At 38.0% G+C, this 24,778-nt stretch overlaps 1 protein-coding gene across 5 annotated transcripts in view; it reads left to right on the top strand.

The window, feature by feature from the left end:
* The window catches only part of MYT1L (myelin transcription factor 1 like), a 134,343-nt gene that overhangs the window by 84,638 nt on the left and 24,927 nt on the right, over nt 1-24,778 (top strand). For all 5 annotated transcript variants that reach the window (XM_086461547.1, XM_086461545.1, XM_086461544.1 and 2 more), the window contains exons 15-17: nt 17,629-17,691; nt 22,457-22,540; nt 23,892-24,113. In XM_086461547.1, the coding sequence (XP_086317673.1) occupies nt 17,629-17,691; nt 22,457-22,540; nt 23,892-24,113 (369 nt within the window). The remainder of the gene's footprint in view (nt 1-17,628; nt 17,692-22,456; nt 22,541-23,891; nt 24,114-24,778) is intronic.

Raw genomic sequence — 24,778 nt, 5'->3', positions numbered from 1 at the left:
TAAGCCCTTCACTAATCACCAAATATTTCAGTGTGAATGTTTATTTGACAGTTCATTTTAATTTTCAAAACTTTTCTCGTCAGCCATTCCAGTGCCATTCTGCGCAGTCCCTAAGCAACTATTCTGAGAGAAGCACTTAATTGTGATTAATTATCAAATAATTTACTTAGTTATGTTAACATGCCCAATGAATCTCTCTAAGGCCTTCTTGTCTTGGAGTCTTTCCATTTGTACAGTTGCCTCTGCCTTCCTTGGGTTTGGTCATACTTCTTTGTCATTGAATGTGTCCTACATAATTAATCTCATTCAGCCTGGCATTTGCTTGTATTCAATACAAGGGTCTTTTCTTTGGCACAATTTGGTTATTGTGCAAACTCCCATTGTGATGTTGATCATTTGCTTCAAATCAACAGATCATAACCAATTGCTCATTCCATCCAGATCCGCAAAGATCTGCAACATGATGCTGTGGTATATCCCAAGTGCTGAGGCAATCCCCATGGGAAGTTGCATAAACTGTACAGTTGCTAAAAGGGGAATTAAAAGTGCAGTGGTTTGCACTTTCTGTGTTTGGTCAGACTTGCCAAAACCCTTTAATATATACCCCAAAATAAAAGTAATTTTGTCACTCAAAGTCCTAAATATGATTGTCTGGATCCTCAGTTGGTGTAAATTAGCATAGCTCCATTGCCTTCAGTGGAGTTACGCTAAGATACAACGGTGATGATCTGGGCAGATGCCCTCAGCTGCTCTCTTGGGTTAGCATTCATGTTTGATTGCCTTATTTAAATCTTTTGAAGTTACAAAATTCCTTGCATTGTTTGGTTTCTTAGAATGGCCAATTGCTAACTCAATTACTTGGTGTCTGTATCTGCACAGTAACATCTGATTTTGCCATGCAGTTAAGTTCACCCCTTTATTTTTATCTCAGTGCTATTGGGACTTTATGTGGCACACATTTTTTGCAGCACTGTAGTATTTATATCAATGTTTTATATCTCTGAAATATCCCATATCCCTCATGAACACCTCATCATAATCTTCTTTTACAATATTTTTTGTATTCCCAGTAAGTGGACTTTACATTTGCTCATCTGCATGTAAAAACTGCTCTTCTACCCTAACACACGCAGAATTTCCACTGCTTCAAAGTCTGCTGATTTCTCTCCTTCCACAGATAACGACACTGTGCTCTTTCAGCTTGGGCTCATTTGGTGTACACAATGTGTGAAACAACCTTAGATTTTGAGGAGTATTTTAACACTGGCCATCATTAATTATTTTTATATGCTTGACTGTGCTTACACTGCAGTCAGCTCCCACAGTATTTGTTTTCTGTAATAAAAAAAAGAGGCAGAGGAGGACTGCAGTATCAGCACATTACGATTGTTACCTACTGTTGTTTTGGAATGTGGTAAAAAGGAAAAAAAGACAGACCCTTGGAAAAAAAATAAATCTGAATAAATTATACTTAAGATGCAGTTTCCCGAATTATATTATTTACATAGTTTCATTAAAATGATCAGCTGTAAAAGAGTCAATCAGAGCGATGTTTAAAATGCCATCTTCAGGCTTCAGAGTTAACCGTACCCTGACATGAACGGATTCTAGTTTCCAAATTTTCAGACTGCAAATTAAGGGGGACATCATCATGAAAACATATGACCAGCTTAAAAGAGCTATTAATATAGTTTATTTAAAAGAGAGCACTTAGGAAAGGAATCTAATCATACAGTTTATAAGAAAAACGAGACATAATATTTCTCTTTTCTTTTCTTTTCTTTTCTTTTCTTTTCTTTTCTTTTCTTTTCTTTTCTTTTCTTTTCTTTTCTTTTCTTTTCTTTTCTTTTCTTTTCTTTTCTTTTCTTTTCTTTTTTCTTTTCTTTTCTTTTCTTTTCTTCTTTTCTTTTCTTTCTTTTCTTTTCTTCTCTTTTCTCTTTTATTTCTTCTTCTCTTTTCTTTTTTCTTCTCTTTTCTTCTCTTTTCTTCTCTTTCCTGTTCTTTCCTTTTCTCTTTCCTTTCCTTTTCCTTTCGTTTTCCTTTCCTTTTCCTTCCTTTTTCCTTCCTTTCTCTTTCCCTTCCCTTTTCCCTTTCCCTTTTCCCTTTCCCTTTTCCCTTTTCCTTTTCCTTTTCCTTTTCCTTTTCCTTTTCCTTTTCCTTTTTTATTTTTTTTTACAGCTAAAGACCTTTTTTCCCAGACCAGTCAGTCTGGCACTTTTCTTGAACACATAATTCACACAAAAAGCATTTTAAAGGAGACTTAGTAGAAAATCACAACTTATTCATTTTACCTGTAAAACTATGATCTTAGGGATTTTTTGTTTCCTTGTATAAACTGATGATAGCTAAAAGAACTAAAATGACCCTATATTAAATGCAGTCTACTGAATGCTGAATTCAAAGTTTAATAGGTAAACAACATATAATTTACTTTTTTACCGTATGACCTAAATCTGTAATTCATCCATGAATTTGACATGGTGTCAGATAATAGATATAAAATGGAAAAAAAAATCTTGATTATTTCTTACAAATATCTGTATATTTTTCTTTTAAATAGCAAGGTTGTTTTTTAAAAGGGAGTGAATTCAGTATCTGCTATTTTAACTGCTCTGCATTTCACAGTTTTTCATTTAAAAGCTGTAAATGTTGGGTATGCAGGACACTGCAGAGATAAATTGCTGGTTTTGTTCCCCATGAATGAGTTATAAACAAATTATGGAAAAAAAAACAGGGAAATAATAAAAATTGATATGAAAAGAACTGAATAATTAAAAAAAAAATGATAGATTATGGGTTTCTCCTCAAGGCTTCTCCAGGAACCATTGTAGGTGGTGATTTGTTTTCCTCTGATGCACTAATCAAGAAACATCTGTCAGGAAAGCGTAAGTATGTTCCATAAGTATAGGTGTAATGGAGGAGGGGCAAAGGCCTTGTTTTTGAATACTACCCAATACACCTGTTGTTACTTCACTGTGAAGAATCTGAAAGAACAGAATTATTAAGAAAATTTTTTCCTTTTTTTTTTAAGCCAACTAAGGTTTAATCCTCAACAATCCCATTCACAGAAAAAGGCCTTCAATGGTCCTAAGCCTTTCCTGAGACCTGATCCACAGTCCTCTTAAGTCAATGGAAAACCACCATCTTTAGCTGGGTTTGGATCTGAGGTTATGTTCTGTAACTGTGAATACTTTCTGTGAGCAGCATGTTTTTAATGGTGTGAGGACAATATTGCAAGGCCAGATTCCATGCATAATCCTGTGAGCAGAATTTGCACTCCTTACACTTGACAAAAGCAGTTTCAGGTTGATACTGTCATAGACAGATTCCTGTCATTACTTGTTTTAGAAGAAAAAGGTATTTTTAAGGTATTAATGAGTCAAATATTCATAAGGTATTTCTTTAACTTTTATTTGAATTCTATTTAATAGAATAAACCTCTGTAAATTAAAAATAAGTAAAATTTAGTGCATATGAGAGCTAATTGTCTATCAGTTTGTATGCAAAACTTGTATCCAGAATACAATGTTTTAACCATAGTTTACCTGATTTTAATTCCATTTTTACAAAACTTGGTATTAAGTGTACTGAACCCACAGTAAACACTACTGATTCACAAATGGGTAATAAGTAAACATGTCAGGATGACATATCTCCAATTTTTGCAAAAATCCTTGTGAATGTTAACATACCATGGACAAAATGTGTTTTATATCTTCATAGAAAGTCTTACATAATCAAGAATGTTCTCAAAAATAATTTTATTCCATCTTACAGTTTAAAAGCCATTATTTCAAGGTAGTGTGATTGTCTTTAAGGCTCAGAAAAACTTTTTTTTGTCTGTTCATGTCAATGAAAGTGCTTTCCATTCAAAGGTAAAGTAAATGTAATGAATAAGATACTTATCCAAAGGGTATTTTTTTCTTATAAGTTTCCCTCACCATGAAAAAGGGAAGTTGGCAGTTTCTAAAAACATTGCTAGTGGATTACATTCTGTGCAAGACATCCAGTCCACAACAATGCGTACTGGGAAGTGGCAACCGACAGGAGACATTTCTGTAAGGCGTAGTTTGCTGGTTAACCTGTTCCACAGTCTTTGAATTGACCTTCCTGGGATGCTATATTCATCTTGAAATTAGTGGTTTTCCTATGGCTGAATGGGTGCTGAGAGTGGAATTCTGCCTGTCCCTACTTCATGCCAGGAGGTTAATAAGATGCTTTTCTTCTTCCATGTCATTTATGGCTGAGGATCATAACCTCTGAGCTAATCAAAACAGCAAATTTGTGTTTTAGCTAAGATTCTGCCCCATGTATTATTCTTCCAAATCCTTGTCAGAGGGCAGTTAATTAGCAAGAATGTTTGTGAGGATAATTATTTTTAAAAAATATTTTGTCAGAGTTTGAAAACAAGATGTAAACTTTCATTCTGAAAACAGAAAGTTATGGTTCTTCTTCACCAGCCTGGAAAGAGAAGAGTATTAAATCAATGATACAAACAAGATCTGTATCAATACTAACCAAGTGAATTAGAAATCAGAGTAAGGAGCAGTAAAAAGATGCGCAGGGGTCTTTGGCTATAAGCACACAAAAACAACAAGTGATTTTGGAAAAGAAGTGCATTGCTTTAAAAATCAGAGGGAAACCTTTTTCTTGTAAAAATCACGTAAAAGAAAGTTGTTAGCCTCTCACTCAAGGCTGCTTTCCTAATTCTGCAGTGCATGAAGGCTCTGAGCCCTAAGGTATAATAGAACATGAGCACTTTCACTCTCTGCCTGCATTCCCGACCGTGAGCAAAGTGTTTCTGGGTGAGCAAGCTGTTTTCTACACTGCAGCATGCTGTCGCACAGTGCCGTTGTGCTGCACAGCCGTTTGTCCCTGTTTGTAACCTCTGACCTCTCCAGCACTCTGCGCAGCTGTTTAGGAAACTGTTCCTGCAGCTGTTAGACTGCAAAGTTAAAGTGGCCCTTTCATGAAATGTTTACAGTACAAACCAAACTTGCACTGCCTAATCTTATGGGAGTTGCAGAAGGGGAAATTGTACAAAAGCATAGGCTTTCTGCCTTTGTTAACTTTAAGGAGAAAGTAAGGAGGACCAGAGTAAGAAAAGACACCAGAGCATATCCTGTGACAATAAAAAGCACAATTCATTTTCAAGTGCTCTATTTAATGATACCTTGGAACATTCTTATGAAGCTGGAATTATTACTTAAGTGCTGTTCAATACAGTCTCATATTCCAGCACAAGAGAGAATAGTTTAGCTTGGAACAGTTTTAATGGTCTTATCAGAGCTTCCTGCCTTCACTGAAGGGATGTCTCCTTTGTTCGCATAATGTGCAAACTGCCTCATACAGTCTGACAGGTTAGGGTGAAATGACACCAATTTCAGGTTATTGAATACAGTACTAAAAGCTTCGTTGTTTCTTTTACTGCTACCCAGACAGCTGTAACATCCTTTCAGGAGGGACAGGAGACTCCGAAGCAGAGGCAGATGGATGCCTGGAGTAGAATCTGGGAGTATTATCTCAGGCACGCAGTCCCTCTCACTGATCAGGATGTTTGGTGTGATCCTCTTTATCTACCTCACTGAGAATTTCTGAGCATTCATTAGCTCTGCAAACTGGACTTCAAAGCCATCATTTTCAGTTGATGAAAAGAACATACACAAATACAAATAAATACACAAATATTTTGAATATCTACAACTATACAAAGAAATTGGCTGATGGTTGAACTTGACCTGTCAAGAAGGGACTGAAATCAAATAGAATAATAGTTTGGTCTATTTGGAAATGAGCCTGTAAGGAAAGGTTGCAGCTGTACTGCCAATAGGAGGCCAAACAGTGTGCTGTCTGATACAGCTTTTAAGACGTATTACAGAATTATAAGGCCATGTATGCAGGGACCTCCAAACGTTACCTAGTCCAAACTCCTGCTCAGACCAAGTCCAGTTGGAGCAGGTTGCTGAGGGCCTTGTTCAGTCAAGTTTTCAGTATCTCTAAGGCTAGAGTTCCCACAACGTGTTCCGGTGTTTGACCAGCCTGATGGTAATTTTTTTTCCTTTATAATAAACTGGGCTTTCCCATGCGGAACCTTGTCCCCATTCCCTCTCATTCTTCAGCTGTGCAGCTCTGAGAAAACTTTTGGTATGCACCCACCACACCATCCTGTTAGGTATTCGTAGACAGCAGTAAGATTTCTTACACTTCTGTTCATAAGAATGAACAAGCCAGCGCTCTCAGCCTCCAGGCCCATAACCAGCCTGCAAAGTCTTGCAGAAATGCAGACTTCCAGTTTAGTGGTTGTAGTTCTCAGAGCGCTGGGAAGAATACAAAAGACATTGTACCCCCCTAAATGTTACTTCATTAGGGCTGATTTGTCTGCCCACTATCTGCCATCTGAGAATACCTCAAGGCAGTACGCTGGAGTAGTTGTAGGGGTGGGCATAGCTGTGGTCATGCCCAACCTGTCCTCCTTGCAGACAGGTTCATGACTAGACTCGCACTCGGAATTTTTCCCTTCAGTATTAATTAGGTCTTGCTTAACATTGCAGGCCTGAGGTAAATTAGGGCTCAAGTAAATGGTGAGGTTACACTTTAAAAGTCAGTGTAGATGGAGCATGAGTCTCAAGTCAATCACATGAAAAATTAGAGCAAGTCTGAGAATTAGTATAAACTCACATAGAAAGTCAGTAACAAGACTGGATTTCACTTAGCAGTACTGTTCATTAGCCTTCTTACTAGACCAGACTGCCTCTCACAGTCTGATATAATTCACACTCAGTATTTTCACATTTCCTCACTTGGGCTTCTGACAAATGTTTTTAGGCCTAGAGGGAAAAAGCTGCTCGTTTTCATGAAATGAAAAGTGAGGGATTTTACTCTTTTGCTGTTGACTCTTCACCCCCAAAATAGTATCTCTGCTTTATCTGTACGGGAGAGTTTGCTCCCTTTAGCTAAGTGTTAACCTGTCCATGTTACTGGATGGCACGTGTTTTCAGACAGAATCACATACATTCAGAAGAGATTTAAATGTCCGTCCAATATAGGAACTTCATGGTACAGTAACACTTCTCAAGGTTGCTAATGGACACCAAGCAGTGACTGCATATGGAACAAAACATACATCTCAGCCTTAAGATGCAATTAGTCACCTAAACACATTTTACATTGAACTATTATGTTTACATTATCTTACCTTTCTGAATGTGCACTGAAAAATCATGGTTTTATTTGCTCTTTTGAAACAAGAGAGTGAGAAAAAAATTGTTAACAGTGAAGAAAATTCCAGCCCACTACATTTTCTGTTGTTTACATTGTTGTTTTTTTTTGAAACCTCTGAGCCCTCATGCTGCCCATGATATAGTTCTTAGATAGCTCAAAGGTTTTTACAATCCTATTCATTTATGGCTTTACCGTAATGCTAGACTGAGAGGACTATGATTAGAGGCAAGACTCCTGCTTCTTTCTTAGTTATGTAGGGCTGGAAATATTTAGTAAACTTCGTCTTTCATACCAATATTAGATATACTATTTTGAAAGAGGACTTATAAATTGGACTTTCTTCATGCTCTTATTCTTTCCATCCTTACCACTCAGCCTTTCCTTTCCCCCTTACATTTAATCCAACTGTCTCCTTTCCTGTGATCTTCTAGAGTCCTTCTCTTGATCAAGTATTTGTACATGCACAAGTTGAACAGTTCTGTTCAAATGGAAAACAGATGAACAGAATATCTAAGATATCGTTAATGCTGGCTTGTGCCCATTGTCCGTCCAGTGACTTTAGTGGATTGTTAAGGTCACAGACTATATGAAAGCTGTTAATTTGTTTCCTCTGATTTTAGCAGTCCTAATCTGATAGCTTTTCTCAGTGTTTCTTGGGGAGGTGCCAACAGTTTTGAGTATTCCAGATTTGTAGATTTTGAAGTCATCCCAAACCTCCAGGTAACTCTCAGGAAGTGGCAGATTCAAGGTCATACTGCTGTGCCCACCGGACCCTTTGGTAATTGCCTCTCCTGGGAGAAGATACACAAAGTACAAAAGAGCAGAGCATGGGAGAAGCAGCCACATAGAGACAACAATTCAAGAATTATGCTATTGATAATTTTATTGTGTTCAAGGCAACCAGCAGGCTACTGACCATAATGTAAATCTCTTATGAGGGGAAAAGTTCCCTACATTATAAAGAGTGCATTTTCAAAGTACTCAGCATTTGGCCTAATTTTAATTTAATTTTGTGCTAAAACTTCCATTTATGTCATAAACGGAAAAGTTAGGCCAGTTGTACGAGCTTTTGAAAACACCTTTTGAGGTGAAGAATACCAAAATGCTATACCTGTGCTACTGTCTTCAAGTGCTTCTCTTGGACCCATTTTCACATACAGGGAGCAAGAGAAACCATGACACTGGCTGTTCTGCAAACCCTGGCTGGACCAATCTTGCTGTGCAGTGGCTGAGTGCCAGATATTCCTTAGAGGCTTCGTGGTTCCCGTATTAATAGACTAACTAGGAACAGGACATTCTTTTTCAGAGACAAATGTGTCTAACCAAAATTACTGAAAAAAGCCCATGTGGGTTTTCTTTTTCAAGCACTGGCTTCAGCAATGCTATTAGGAGACAGAGAACTCACATGGCTTTTCTTCTAGTTGTAGGGCATGTTCTCTTAAGGCTATCTTCTGCATTTTTCTCCGTGCCTCGATCATTTTATGTTATTCCTTCACTACAAAAATGAAGCTTTTTTTCAAAGGCTGAGGTGTTTAGAAATGAACATTTGAATTTGCATATGTTGGAACTGATTCATCCCTGGTGCCAGGAAGTGCTCTCTGCTGCGGGGAGGGGATCTGCAGCTGGCCGGTGCTGCCTCCAAGGCAGGCGATGCTGGCAGGAGGGGAAGCGTGGGCAAGGTGCCCAGGGAGAGAGAGATGATTCACAGCTTCCCCCTGGCAGCTTCTGTGAACGGAGCACCCCCTGGGTAGTGCACAGAAGCTATTTCACATTAGGCACATACCATGCCTTTGGCAACTGGCATGTTAGGCGGTATATGCTGGTGCTAGATGTGAGAACAGCGGGCAGCACGTCATGGTACTTGCTGCTGGGAAGCTGGGAAGTCCTGACTGCTAGCAGAACAGGCAGCATGCAGAGGTGGTAACTGAAGGCACAGGAATTTTTTTTTCCAAAGCAATATAATTAATTTAAACACATCATGTGTATCTGTGCATTTGAATGCACAGCAATATTTTAAATGCCAGCATGATGCTTTTTAGTCTGCTTATAGGAAAATGGATTTCAGTGTAATTAAAAAACATACCATGTTCTTTCTCACCCCCACACAGTTAAAAAAATGCAGGAATGCAATACAGATAATACCAGCAGCTAAGGACAGAAAAATTGTACATGTGGAAATTCAGGGATTTAATTAAATTTTACCTAAGGAGAAGAGTATGCAGTCAGTGATCCCAAGTTTAGAACCATTCAGTTGCTGGGGATTTCTAGAGGCAAAGAGAGACAGAGCAATCTCTCAACAGAGATAGAAGAGACTACAGTTACTCCATGAAGCCTTTGAGCCAAAATTATTTTAGTCTCATGCCTTGGACTAGCTCCATAGGCCTGGCATCATTCCCTCATGGTCAGAAAGACTGTACAGTGAAAGCGGTAACAACAAATCCTTCCATTCTACACTTCTTTGCAATCTCCAACCTGCACTTCTCCCAGTGTCTTCTAAGAAGGCTCAGTAATGCCCCATCAGGAATGATCCTTGCCTGGACCCCCTGATCTCCAGCTGGTTCCTGCTGGAACTGCACTGGATCCAGTGCCAAAAAGCAACTGACAAGATAGAAGATTTTTCTCAAGTCACTGCATTCCATTTGCCGTTCGACCATAATTTTTTTTTGCTGGCTCTTGTTATTTCCTCAAATCTTCTTCCTTTATATCTGCTGTGGTTTGGGGTTTTAAATTTTCCTATGACCTCCAATGAGGCCTGTCATGTAGCAGTATCTTACATATGAAAAAGTAAAATTTAGCACTTTTGCAAAAAATAGATTTGTGTGATTAGGTACTCCTTCTAGTTAGGCTGAATACAGGGAGATAATTAATGTATAAATCTAAATTTAACTTCTTTTCTATTTTTGGCTTACAATACAACTTTATGAACCTTTGGTATTTATGAGGGTCTGACTTCACGTGCTTTTGTAGGTATTTTTGTGAGGACTAGAACATAGGTTAGCCTTGAACATGAAACCGTAGACCAGAGATCCACTGAAATATTCATTGTTTGCATACCTGTCCTACAGAGTTTGTGTTGCCTCTTGAACCAATTCAAATGCATTTCAAATGATCTCCGAATGCAATTTTCAGAAGTGCCCAGTGCTAGCCTCGTTCTGCTCCTTTTGAAGCCAGTGATAAAGCTTACAAGGACTTTAATGAAAATAAAAGAGTGCAAGATACTTAAAATGACTCATTGTGTCTTGGCAGCCAAGAAATTCTGTGTTAAGGTTTCAAAACACACAGCGTTTTCTCCCCTGACACAAGGATGCAATGTGTACCCAGTCATCTCTGCAACGTGAGAGGACCACAAGCAATGCAGACTACGGGAAAGATAAAATTAGCTGGGAGAGAAGAGCAGGAGGACAAGAAGGGTGATGAAAGAAGAGATAATGGAAAGAAACAACAAAGAGGAGGAAAGAAGAAAGAACTGTTGACTTCAAGGTTATTAGAGATCATGAAAGGAGGAAAGGATGAGAGAATGAAGACATCAGCCAAAGGGGACAGAGAAAAAAGAAGCAAAAGGGAGAGAGAGAAAATTTAAAAGTAACAAGAAGAGACAATGAGGAAGGAAAAGGATCTGGAAAAGGAAGGAGTAGAATGTGGAAGAGAAATGCTGGAGAGGAATATGGATGGAAAGCAAACTATGAGGCAAAAGCAAATGGAAGTTCTTGCTCCACTGTAGGAAAAGGATAACAGATTGAAAATAGGGACAAAAAGGCATCAGGCAAGAAAATGGAAGGAGTAAAAGAAAGAGTGAAGTATGTAGATGTGCAGCTTCACTGAGGGAAATTAGGAGAAAATAAAGCTGTCCTAACGAAAGAGTTTTTCATTGCAAATTCACAGATAAGTTGTGTAAGTAGAAGGTTTTTGTCTAGGCATCAAAAGAAAGTGGCAACACTTTAGGAATTCAGGAGTCAAATGCTGTGGTAAACAATAGGCAGTAAAATACAATGGGGTAAAAGTGGAAAAGCATCTGTGTTTCTAGGAGAATTAGAACAAACCACGACTTTTCTGCAGTGTCTTCATGAGGAAAAGGATCAGCAGCATTGCCGCTTCACATACTTAATTAAAGCTTGACATCTTCCAAAATACCTGGGACTGAAAATAGGATTTAGAGATTTACACAGATTACTTTCACAGAGCTGGCTAGAACAGTAATGGCTGGGAGCATTGCTCTGACTGCTCAGAGAGGTAAAGGCAAAATGATTTGCTGCTTTCTGTCCAGTTCCTGCTAAATAGGTGTTTTCACAACAATAATCACAATGCTGACTGTTACTGACACACCTGTGGCCAAAAAATCTCCGCTGAGGACAGCACAGCTCTGTTTATGATTGCTCTTCTCACCCTGGAGTGCTCCCTGCAGGTTAGTGGTGAGTGGCAAAGGAAAGAACTGGACAGAAACTCATTCTCTCTTTTGGCCTCCTAAATAGTTAAAAAGGGGACTTGTTTGTCAAGAGCTGCAAACATGTTGTTTTTTGACAAGCACTCAAATTCATAGAGGCATAGACATACAATGGACTCACAATACATTACAGAAAACTGTTTCTTAATTTGATAAAGCTTCTTCTCATCCCTTCCCTTTCTTGCCAACTCCCCTTTTTTTCTCCTTCCCCACATACTCAATTCAGGGAACTGCAAACACAATATCTTTACAGGTCTACTTTTGTAACCTTTTGTTTCTGGACTACCTGACTAGAAAAAAACCCACAATGTTTTGTTTATGAATGTACATATAGTTTCAGAAGACATATGTCTTTATGGCTGCAAACAGAGCAGTGAATAAGAATCTCTGCTTCTAGTCCATTTTCCTCTTCTGTGTAAAGTCAATTAGCCTTTTGATGCCCCAATGTTCCTTTGCCTAATTCTTCTCTTTTTCAAAGCAGTATTGTGGGATTTTTTCCGTTAATATTTATAAAATACTTTCAGATCTTTGGATGAAAGATAGAAATGCAAAGTTTATTGTGTCTTTCTTCCAGCCTCCCAACCTATGAATTCCATTCATGGCAATTCAGTCAAATAAAAGAGAATCTCAAATACATGGAAACCACCAGACAATAAAAAATTTGACATTCTGCTATGAAAAAGTCCTACAGAAAACAATTATATTTCTCTAGCCTTTCAGAAGCTTCAACAGAAAATTGCACCTCTACTATAGAGATTGACAGCATGGTCAAAATAAAACTATTGGAAAGATGTAATTTTCTGTTAAATCCCAGTTCTTTTGCAGTGGAACATTCTGAAGAACCATTCTGAATTTGTGTACAACTTACTGGTTTACTCCCCAGTTCAATTCAATATGGTTTTTCTTTTGGGTTGCTACCTACATCTGCTTTAAATATTTAATTACGAATCTGTAGGATGCATATTCTGTCTGATAGACTATATATGTGTTCATTTACTTACTCAAGGGAAGATTGGATCCACAATGTAGTAGGTACTAAGTGCTGTAAACTGAACAATGAAAATATCAGTATTTAGAGCTGATACACCAGCTTACTAATAACGGTTGTGAAAGGTATTTTGTATGAACCCGTTGCAGTTGAATCCCAGTATAGTTTGGTGGATCCTAGACAGGATTACTATTTGATGGCTTTTGGCATGGCCAGTGTGAAAGAAATTAATGGCTTAGTTCAGGTCCATGGGAGCAAATTTCCTCAGCACAAAAATAAAATTTCAAAGCAGTTTGCCATAATCAGAATTGGCAGTGCTCTTCACCTTTGTTAGTATTATTTCTTTATTTCCAGAGTGTCCACTGAGTGCTTAATTAATCCCCCAAGAGCAATAGCTAAAAAAAAAGTACATGGATAATGTAAAAACTTGCCAGTTCCTGAGAAAACTAAAGCCTAACTTAATAGCATGCCCTTTCCTTAGTGATAAGAGCAGTGAGGCTGAAAGGGTGCAGAGGGAGAAGGCTTGGTGCAGGGCATAGAAGGGGCCAAGGGTGATTAAAGGGGCAACAGACAGAGAGAAAAGAAGTGGTTATATTGGTTACAGTTGCTAGAACTGTCTCTGATGATTGAGTTAAACATTATCGCCTTACCTAGGAAAACATACAACCATGTGTTACAATGACTCGACTTTTGTTGGCGTGGTGTGCTGAATTTGGGCTTGTATTAATTCTGGCTCCAGAGTTTCCATTTGTGTTTATACATATACAGTGGTCAAACCTTAAAGAGAAGATTTGACTAAGATGCAAATAGAATTCACTGTGTTGCTGAATCTCAACCGAGGGTTTCTGAGAGAGAGAATGAGAGAGCCTCAGCTCAGGCTCTGAGCTGAGGTCAGGCCGTGTGCGCTGCAGAAGATTCCATGAACTCTGTCTCCTCCCTTGGGAAGTACAATCCTTCTGGTTCCAAAAAGCTGTTGTCATTTTGTGGTAAAATCCCTAAAAGGAAAAAAGAAAAGCAAAATGTTTTCATTATATTGCAGATTGCTATATCTTTGTTTTGTCGGTGTGTTTTAGAGATAATTTAATTTTAAATTTTAAAAGTAAGTCAACCAAAGCTATCCACAATAGTGAGGACATAACTACCTCAGTTCTGTCTTTTTCACCTTTGTGCAACATCCTCTTTGGTCTCATGCTAGTTGAAGCTGTAAGTCTAAACATGCAAGCTACATGTAAGCTTATCTAGCTCCTGTAGAACTAGATAAAAGCCTAGGAATATAGGTTTAAATGTGGATCTTTTTGTAGTCGGCTATGCTGGTATGAGCTGGGTTTTTTTCTGAGCTGAACCTGCACCAAGACTTTCAACCATTGGCATTTGGAAAAACCCTCCCAGAGCCCATTTGGGCATTGCATCCATTTCCTCACCAGTCCCAGGAACCTCCCTAAGTTCCTTCAAGCTGCTGAAAGTCTTTTTTAATTGCTGCACACCTTCAGGTCTTTCCCTGGTGAAGGATGGGTAGTGGAGCTTAAGTGTATTTATCTGTTTGGCTCTCACCTATTTTTTCATTCGTGCTATCGAATCTAAGCCTAGAACTGAATCCGGCTGCTGTTCTGCTGCCTCCCCTGCTTTCTGCTTATGGTTATGTTCCCAAAGAAGCTTCTCTGGGATGTTCTGTGAAATGAATGGGACATCAAGGCTGTGCTCACTGCATTCCCCTTCTCTGACAAGCGCTTTCTTTTACTGGATGCCCTAAATTTGTGGTAAAGTGCTAGTGTTATATGTTCTGAACGTCACTCTTTACAGGGTGAGTCTCTTTTGTCACCTCACTTTTTACAATGCTAAAGTATTTCCTTTGCTGCGGTAAGCTATTATGTAGAGTCTACAAAGAAGCTTCTGATCCTGCCAAATTACATTCATTTTAAGTAAGTAAGGAAACTGTATATCTTTTTTTCCACTTACTCTGATATTCATTTTCAAAGGATTTCACAACACTTGCCTCTTATAAGCACCTGCACATACATTTTTCTGGCATTGTTGCATGTACATATGATCAGTTAACTCAGATATGTATAGGTAGTAGTTGATAGTAAAGTATTGGGGTACATGCAAGTCCTATGTGGGATCAGACATTCTGAAAATACAGACTCACAATTTCAATGGTACAAGGACTTGTAGTTGTCTCCTTATCTAATCTGCTTAGGATAGCAAATAAATATTGTACAACTTTATAGTTGAAACAGACTGCTGTATATCTGCATCGTGTATTTCACAGTGGTTGTAAGCACTTCCCATACAATGGAAACAGCAGTAAATAGAAATGTTCCAGAGTTTTTAAATGTTCTTATCAACTGCACTAAACTCTCATTTTGTCTGTTACATTTAGGTCAATATAAACTTATGAGACTTGAAAACAAATATTGTAGTGCCAAAATCAAAATTTGAAAGGTCTTTCTAAAATCCTTGCCTACATAAAAAATGTCTTTTGTTTTTATCAAAAGTATGATTTTAAACTGATGTGAACTGTACATAGCCCTTTGTGAAGATTCTCACTTCAATTTACAGCAGGATGATTTCTTCTTTAGCTCCACTTGCTTAAGACATTTTTTAAAAAAAATGACACAGAAATAAACTATTTTTTAAGTTGTGCAAGGCTGTCCAAACAGTTGAGGTGTAATGGTCTAATTTTAAGACTGATTGATTGGATATACTGGTGCATCTTACAAATAATCTTTGTTAAGACACTATTAATCATAGTTATCTGTAGCAAAAGTCTTGGAAAAGATGAGAAAAAACATTGTTCATTTTTTGATAATAGCTTATTCTCAAGAACTGAAAAGTTTGGAGGGGAAAATGGTGGTTTCAAATAGCATGCGTTCATAAGAGAATCCTTGTAGTACCTCAGACAGACTGCAGAGGAACAATCTCATGGATCCTTGTTCTTTCCTCATTTAAATGCCATGGACATTACAGCCAAAGTTCAGTCAATTCCTTTAATTAATTCTTATTCCCATATCTTTTGATGCAACGTCTTTAGAGGCTTCAGTCAGGCTTCAGTGATGCAGCTGGTCTTGATGGAAGTAGGAAGCAGGCATTGTAGATCACTGAAGATACTTAGCATTAAAATCCACATGAAGCAAGAGATTGTCTCTCTGCAGATCTCACATTTGCCAAAAAATAGAAATAAATAGTGACGACATCTAAATATTTTGATATGAAGTATTTTAAATATAAGACCCTTCATGTAAGATGCCCTATTTATTTTTTAACTTAAAGAAATAGCCAAAGCTTGTGCTAGCCATGTGCAACCACAGCAAAAAACGAACGGTGAGGGCCATACAGACTGAGCTATGACTTCTTCACCAAGGACCATATTTTTATGTAATTTGCGTCAGAAAAAACTATGCAAAAATTAGGGGGTTTATCTTTCTACAAGCAGAAAGATTGGTGTGTGATGTCAACATGTATATTGGTCTTTAAGATATTTAGAGTCACAGTGATACTTACTTAGAGTCAGGATCATGGTCTTATACTTGGTCCTGTGCAAAGATGTAAAGCAAGAGAAAAGAATTGTCTTTAAGGATGTTGTTTAGACTTCTTGTCCAAAGCACACAGTAGTAAATCCCAGAGGTTTTATCAGTTTGTATTCTGGAAGTGCTACCATATTTTAATGTTTTCTATAGAATAGCTGAACTGGTCCAAATGAAGACCATATGAGAATTCCATTTAACAAATTCCAGTTTAATTTATCTCTTTCAAGGTTTCATGTTTGAAGTTTGGCCCTGCTGAGCTCCTTAGAAGTAGGTAATGCTTACTAGCTTTAAGGATCTAAAATTCAGCTTAGTGGAACATGACGACAGCCCCATTGCACTGAATTCTGGGTTGCTTAATTCCTGATGTTAAGAAACTTTCAAGTCTCTGCAGAAAACTTTGTGAAACAAAAGTTTACCAGTATGGACCAACTGTGAGGCAAGCACACATGTAACTAAAGGGTGCAAGCCAAAGTCTGCATGAACTCTGGATTGAAATAGTGAAAGAATTCAACGTTATGGAAATCTGATGTTTCAGAATGCAACATCTGAATTTGTGCACATGCTTTTTTGATTTTGAAGGCTTTCATCAAATGGAGCTTTAAAGCATGGCTAAAATTCAAAACTCAGGCTCAAGAAAAGTGACTTTTTGGAATTCACGTAGAATTTGTCTGTTCAGTAAACTAAATATAATTTAATTCTTCCTTTGTCTTTTGTGTGATTTAGTGTAGCAGTTCAAATACCAGCTAATGATTTTACTTAGCGTTGTGATTTAGCTTAATCTGTGGTGATCACTATCATCTTTGAAATGTAGAAAAAAAACATCCATTTTCTTTGATGACTCTAATGTCATTCTACTATTAGAAATTTCACTGATTACTGTATCAGTGACTTCTCTGTCTGGTGCTGTAGCTTGGTGTTTGGGTGGGTTAACATTTCTCTGCAAGAGGCCAGCATTACTTCCCTTTTTCCTTTTCCTTAAGCATTTCCTTGCTTCATGGAGAGGTGGAGGGGTCTCTCCATGGTGCGGCTTCATAGCTCTGTGTAGTGAGATTAGAGCAATAGGTCTGGTGGAAAACAAAATGGCTTACTGTAATGTTAGCCATTACCTAAGCATACACTATGGGGATATTCCATTTGCTGTCAACCCTACTCATTCCTGGTGGTGCGGGCATGCCAGGCTGCTGCTGGAAATCTCCACTAATCTGCCAATACTAGAGATATCCAGAAACTATTTAAGTGGACAGGTGAGGAATAGCAAAGAAAAGCATTTTATGAATGAAAAAAGTATGTTTGTCTCCAGTGTGGAATTAAGCTCAGGTTTAGCAATGACTAGAGATCCACAGCGCTGGCACCTGTGGAAACAAGGACTCAGCCAATGAGTATTTTTTAATGGGCAGTTCTGTCTTTCATGTCAGTAACACTGCTCCATATCTATTCCATTATTATTCTAGGTGTCCCACCCCTGGGTGTGATGGCTCTGGGCATATTACTGGAAATTATGCTTCACATCGAAGGTATGTAAAGAGAAGTTTTTGTTCTTTAAATCAAACAACTGAAGGGCTAGAAGGGACCTCAACAGACCTCTCTTCCCTCTGTCAATACTGAAGTAGGATTAAGCACTGTACACAGACATGGGTTGGTCTAATTCATTCTATTTATCACCAGTGAATAACATTTCTCAGCTTCAGCATGGCTCACTACCTAAACTGGTAGGAAGATTTTTGCTAATAGCTAGCAAAATCTTTGTAGAAAATGAATCCAGTTTTCCTGCCTTCTCTGTTAACCCAGGGAAGCAATTCAACATTCATAAGCTTGTGCATTCTGAATGACTTAACTCTTCTCCTCACAATCTTACCTTTTCTGGACTCAAATGCTAGCCCTGCTTTTTTTTTTTTTTTTCTTTTTTCCCCACAAATTATATTTCCTGATTGTTTCTGTCAGTCTCTTCCAGACTCACTCCTTATTTCTTGAAATGCAAAATTAGACCGAGTTCTTTACCTCCCCTCCCAGATGAAGCTTTACCAGCTTTAAACAGAGGGAAAAAGTACCTCTTTCATCTAATATGCACCAGTCTTGCTAGTACATTTCAGAATAAAGCTTGGCTTGTCTTTAAATCACAACACATTGTATATAACTATGTCAAGCCAGAAGAATGGAAAGAGAAATTTATGGATGAAAGCTGTTAACTGCCTACACTATAACTCTCATCAAGGGCCAAAGAAAGCTTCACATGTACTAATCAAGGTATTGCTGGTAACCCCAAAATCAGTTACAGTGGTACCACCATAGAGGTAATGTTATGGATCCTGTGTAATTAGCAATTCTTCTGTGGCTATGCGAAAACTATAAATCAGTAGAGAAGAGCTGCACCATATTTTGTGAACAGATATCCACTGTTTAATCAAAGAATAATAGTGTAGTCCACCTCTTTTTTCTTAGTAAAGGCGCTTTACTCCCGTGCATAGTAATACTGTTGAGTCTGGATATTTGCTTGCTTCACCAAGTCCCTGTAGTTTTACAGTTGGCTATAATTAGTCAATACGCAAATTCCCAGTTTAAATGTATTCCTAGTAAAAGCAACAAACAGTTTAAAGTCAAATCATAAATAACATAGAGATTGGGAATGTGCCATACATTTACATGCTGTAAAAATGAAAGATCATGATAACAATTTCTGTAATGTACGGTTAAAAATCGAAAGTACAAATAACATTGTTAAGGAGAAGATGTAAACATTTTAAAAGCACTTACATGATGTAGGAGATTAAATCATACTTTCAAAGGGATTTAAGGTCAAATTTAGAACTACATTTGACTATATGTGGATTTGTCAGCTCACACCTCTCCCAGCACTTGCTGGTGTAGCTATGCCCTGACTTTGCTATTTCAGGAAGCTGTTTATGTATTTGGTCATCTATTTAACCAGAAACAGGCAGGACATGAACATGCAAAAGGCAAAGTGTCACAAACCAGAAACCTAAAAGGTGGCAAGGTAGCAGGGGTGATCACTGCATGTCAGCTTATTTTTAAAATCCTTTTCCTGGGTATTGTCTCCTGGCCACTGTAGGACCATGCCGTGAACTGGATGGTGTTACCTACTTCTGTCTGTAAATTCTTAGTTCTTGTAAGCTCTTGTATTTTTGCAGATGAGTGCTGGACCGAGTTTTCATTCAATTCTGCAGTATATTCAGTGCATATATAGACATAAAAGGTGATTTTGCAAAATTAAGTGGTCTGGAATTTGTCCAGTCTGTAGGGATTTAACACATTCAAGCTTTTGAAATGCCGCTATGTCTGTATTGACCACATAACTCTTTCATTTCTCTTCCAAAAGGCCTCTGGCAGCCCCTGGTTCTTGGCTGCCTGCAGGTACGGGGGCACTGGCACTGAAGGAATAGTGTCTTGTTTGCTTAAAACCCCAGGATGTCCCCAGGAGACCTGTCACATTTACATGGAGCCAGCCCCACACTTTTCAGGCCATGATATCTGTTGAGGGCATTTCTGAGGTGATGAGGCTGGCAAAATGCATGCTTTTTAAACAGACAGCAAACCAGTAGCCTAAATTGGGACCTGTTAAGTGTGACAGAACCCACAGCACGTTCACAGTTAACCTAATTCCCACGCTGAAAATTAGCTTTTACCTCTCCTGGCATCTGAGTTAGCATTTTTGTTTGTGTTTGATACCATCACTTATAACCCTTTCAGTTTCGAAAGGAAAGGAATGACAAACTTCTCTCCTAAATGGCTGCCAAGTTTTCTGGTTATCATCTGTATTTAAAATGGCTGCTCAACAGCAAGCACACATGAAGGCAGGTTTAACTCTGCCATAACTCTGCAGTTCCACATACCCGTTCAACGTATGCAAGAAGCTATATCCGCATGTACCGGTGTTGAATTTCCCTCATTGTCTTTTATCTTCATATATAAGGAATTAAACTGATATAAAAATGAAATAATATGTTTACTTTATAATAGCTTTTGGTTATTGTAGGAAAAAAAATAAAGCACAGGCTCATCCTTGACATATGTTTTCTTGGTGAATCTGCTGTCAGAGGAAAAATGAATTAATCATAACCTCAGAAGCTGTCTGTTGGAAATGTCTGTTTAGAGGACCTGAAAGGTCTTAGAATTTTCTAGTAAATCGTAGTGCCAGAATAGAAAGATCTATAGCAAAAAGATGATGCACCTAAATACCAGTATGTAGGTGATAATTAAATTGATTTAATATGTAGAAAGCATTAAATCATTAGTCAAGGCAGAAATTCTTCATTCAGGTTTTGTTATGAAAACGTCGTCATGTACAAGCATACACATCTGTACACCTACTAAAAAAAAGTTGCTTTCTGAGGCATTTCTAGTAAATATGTAGTTTTCAGATGCAAAACCTTATTATTCTCACACAGTGGGTACGAGTAGTCTCACAGATAAGCTAGGGATGTCTGTAACTCCTGCTCTCTCCCCTTCACTTTCTGCAGTCGAGGTTGTATGGTGAGCAATGAACCGACCTGTTCCTGAACTGCCCCCTTGCCCCAGAGCCTGTTTCCTCTTATTCTAAATCCTCAGGCTCTGTTCATCCTGTTTCTGTCTTCCTACAGATTATGATATTATTGTATTCAAAGAAAAGTATTTTTAAGTGGCACAGGCTTTCTGAGATTTAGTTTGTACACAGGGAACTGTGGTACTTCGGTGTGCACTATGCAAGTTGGAATAAAAAGCAGGTTGCTTTAAAAAAGGAAAATGGCCAGCTGCGTTTAAACTAGAAAATTAAATGGGATGAAAGCACAGGTCCAAGCATCAGAGCATGGATGCCTACACTATTAAATTGTTAGCAAGTCCCCTGGCATGGTACTGACCCTGGGCCACTGAAACTCTCCCAGGCAATCCTCAGATACGATTTGGGGCTCAGCATGGGTCCAGATCGTTCTCTGTAAGCAATATGGATGTAGCTGTCCTGCTTTACAGAGACAGAGAGTTTAGCTGTACAGATGTGACCTTGCTGGTCTTGGGTCTAAACAGCAGTTCTAGGTCCCTTCCGTTTACCACTCTAGATGTAGCCATGCCATCTCAGTAAAAGTTGCTAGGTAATACACTACGTCCAATATCTTGCGCTAACATTCCTCCCTTTCTTTAATTGACTTATTTATGGCTTTGCAGCATGTAAACTCTATTTTTGTCTATTTTTCATTTACCAACATAGAATTCTGTCTATGACTGCATCACCCTTTTCTCTGCTTGTTCCTCCCAGTCCTCGCTGGTCTTGACAAGACAACATAACTGAAAATTTTGCTACCACTTTTTCTCTCTTCTCACTGAAGACAAGACCTACTACAGAACACTGGAGTACCTTTCATTATGCTGAAAACAAAAATTTAATCTTCTATTTTGCTTTTTTCTCTACGGAGATTTTTCTTTGATGGCACTACTTTGTCTCTTGCCTCAATACTTTTGAAGGTGGTGTTCAACTGATGGATTTATTTTTTAATGTTGATATGTTAAGATGGAAATAACACTTAAACAAAGGACAAAGCATGATTTTTTGATGGACATACTTGTGTCCTTGGATAGCAACTACTTAAAAACATCTTTAAATATCTATGAAAGTCATTGTCAAGTCTGCTAAATGGTTTCTATAATGAATTCTTCATATGCAAAGGGAAAGCTGAGCTTATAAAATCTTGGAATAGATACATCTTTTTCCATCTTGTGTAGTTAAAAACAACGTTCTCTAGTTAAATGTAACATTGCTTAACCTAACATATAACTTTGTCTCTGCCAAATCTTTTTGTCTGGCTGAGTTCTGAGCACTTAAACTCAGGAAGGTATTGTATAGCTCTGAGTTCTGCTGTGGTTTTGTTCAACAGTTCTGTAGGATTCTTGTATGACTGAGAAGGTTTGATAGTGTTTCTAATGTGCTCTTTAGACAAATCTTTAGTCCTACCAAGAGATACAAAGACTTCTGGTTTTTGAGTCTATTCTTCCTTCCCTCTCAGACACACAGAGGGTGTAATGTCTCAGCACTGAAACAGTCCCTGGCTCCTCAGGGACTGCCTGTGCGTGGGGTCTGCACAGTGCCTGCAGTCCTGTCCTGCATCTCGGACTGAGATACGTGGATTCCCCCTCGTGGTTGCATACTGCATCTCTCCTTACTTAAACTACTTCAGCTTTGACTTTGGAAACTGGGTGGAATTATTCTGGCAGTTTTCCAGATAGAAAGTGTATCCCTTGTAAACTGTACTCAAGAATGAGAAATTGCATTTTAAAATGTTTTCTTTCACTCAGTCTTTCAGGCTGTCCACGAGCAAAGAAAAGTGGAATCAGGATAGCACAAAGCAAGGAAGACAAAGAAGACCAAGAGCCAATTAGGTGAGAACAAATATTGTCAAAGGGCCTTCATGTGTTTTATATGGTCATATGTATCTTCAGCTTTTTATTAAGAGATAAATGTTACTATGTGATAGTTATCAAAGAGCAGATGACCACGTTGCTTTCTATGAGTGAACTGCAAATCAAGGATTTGTGCTGATATATTCAGCAAAGGCTACAATATACAACCAAGAATACAATCGTTGATAATTCAGAATCAGTTTTAAACATGTTTTTCACATGAAATTAAAAAATTACCTAGATTTTTATCTCCTAAAAAACGCTTAAACATGTTTGTATACTATAGACAAACCATACATGCTAAATAAAGTAGTTATGGGAATAGAGAATTGAATATTTATATGAGATTGCTGCAACAAATCTGACTGTTTATGCAGTTTGCAAGAGGAATAAATCCCTATCTATGGGTCTTAGTTTCTACTTGAAAGGTGCTCTGATATCAGTGTGCACTGAACTAGGTGGATTTAGTGATTGCTTAGTCCATTCAGGGCTGGATCCTCAGTGGAGAGTTGCAGCAATATTTTAGTGTAGGACAGTGAGGTAACCAGCCCTGTTTTCACATGTGTTATGTAGCAGCATACTGAAAAAAACCCCATTATTTTCTTTTAAGGTTTCACTTTGAAGAGTCTAACCTATTCCTTCTAACCCTGGTTATTTGTTTTTTAGAAGTATACAGGGCAAATGTATGGGGGAATTCCCAAGTAAGGAAAACCATCAGATGAACACAGAACTGCCTTTATTGATCTCTCTAGGCTGTAGCACATAGTTTGTTATAATCTCTCCTATTCAGAGAGTGGTTAAAAGTGCTCAGCATTTCTGATGAGGTGCTATGATCACTTCATACCTAACTGTTTACACCTAACATTTTCATGACTTCAGACAAGTCTTCTTTAGATTCCATACACATAAATAAAAGGTACCAAAGGTTATACTAAGTAGGATTTTATGCTTATAGGGTTTTTATGGGCAATTTCGCTGCTGAGTGGAGCTCAGTAGCCAACATTTCAGTTCCAGTGTGATATTTACTGTAATGAACACCTGCAATTCAAATATATATCTGAGTCCTTTTGTCACAATTGTACAATTTCAACAGCTGTGACTTCATCTACTGGCTAGCCTCCTTACGGATTATCAAAGAACATTTTTTTTTTCATATTAGTGAAGTTCTGCTTGTAATTTTACCCACTAAAGGGTATCTTGACTATTTTTAAGACCACAGTGCATGATTGTTCTTTTCTTTTCATGTCGGGTTTATTTTGACTTTGTTGTAGAGGCTACCAGGTATATGATGGCAAGACAATAAAGTTTATCTCATCTATCTGCTATCCAGATGTCCAGTTCCTGGTTGTGATGGTCAGGGTCATATAACTGGAAAATATGCATCCCATCGCAGTGCGTCAGGGTGTCCTCTAGCTGCCAAAAGGCAAAAGGATGGGTACCTAAATGGCTCACAGTTCTCTTGGAAGTCAGTGAAGACGGAAGGAATGTCATGTCCAACCCCAGGATGTGATGGCTCAGGACATGTCAGTGGTAGTTTTCTTACTCATCGTAGGTGAGTAACTGTGACATATTTTTCACTTACGCTTATTATTGAAATCAGATTAGCAAGATTTGAAATACAGATTTTTGTCATGGCATTTCTCTGTTCCTTTTGAATTTCATTATTACTCTGAGAAATAATCTTCCTACATATATTTGTAGATAACTGGAAATCAAGACGCATGCCTTTTTTCATGCAAGTCCTTGCAGATAGAGACCTGAATCTGAATCTATAATACATAGAAAAATTTTAGGGAAAAAAGTGTGCATGACAATAACTGTAAATCTGAAACTGCTTTTTTCAGTCACTCTGGACAAATTTCCTTAGGATAGACTTTGTAATACACATCTGAATCCCTCTGATTTTCAGAGATGTTGAACACATTGTTGATTCCCAAACATCAGAGCATAGAACTAAAGAATTTAAGGAACCAGTTCCATAAAAACAAAGTACTTTTATTCATTTGGTAATGAAAATGTTTGCTCAAAACAATAAACATCAAATATAGCAGATTAAGAAGAGCTAGTGGAATGCAGCGGTTCAACAAAAGAAATAAAAAGCCCAGTTTTTCACAAACTTAGCAAAAATAAGAGAACTTCAGTGATGACATTTTTCATAGCTTTTAAAAGATTAAGGAAGAGAAACTGGCCAATCTATTAGGGATAAATCTTGCTGCC

This window comes from Leptosomus discolor, chromosome 2, assembly GCF_034619465.1.
Source record: "Leptosomus discolor isolate bLepDis1 chromosome 2, bLepDis1.hap2, whole genome shotgun sequence".
In the NCBI taxonomy this organism is placed as follows: domain Eukaryota; kingdom Metazoa; phylum Chordata; class Aves; order Leptosomiformes; family Leptosomidae; genus Leptosomus; species Leptosomus discolor.
This window is presented reverse-complemented; position numbering and strand designations above follow the sequence as displayed.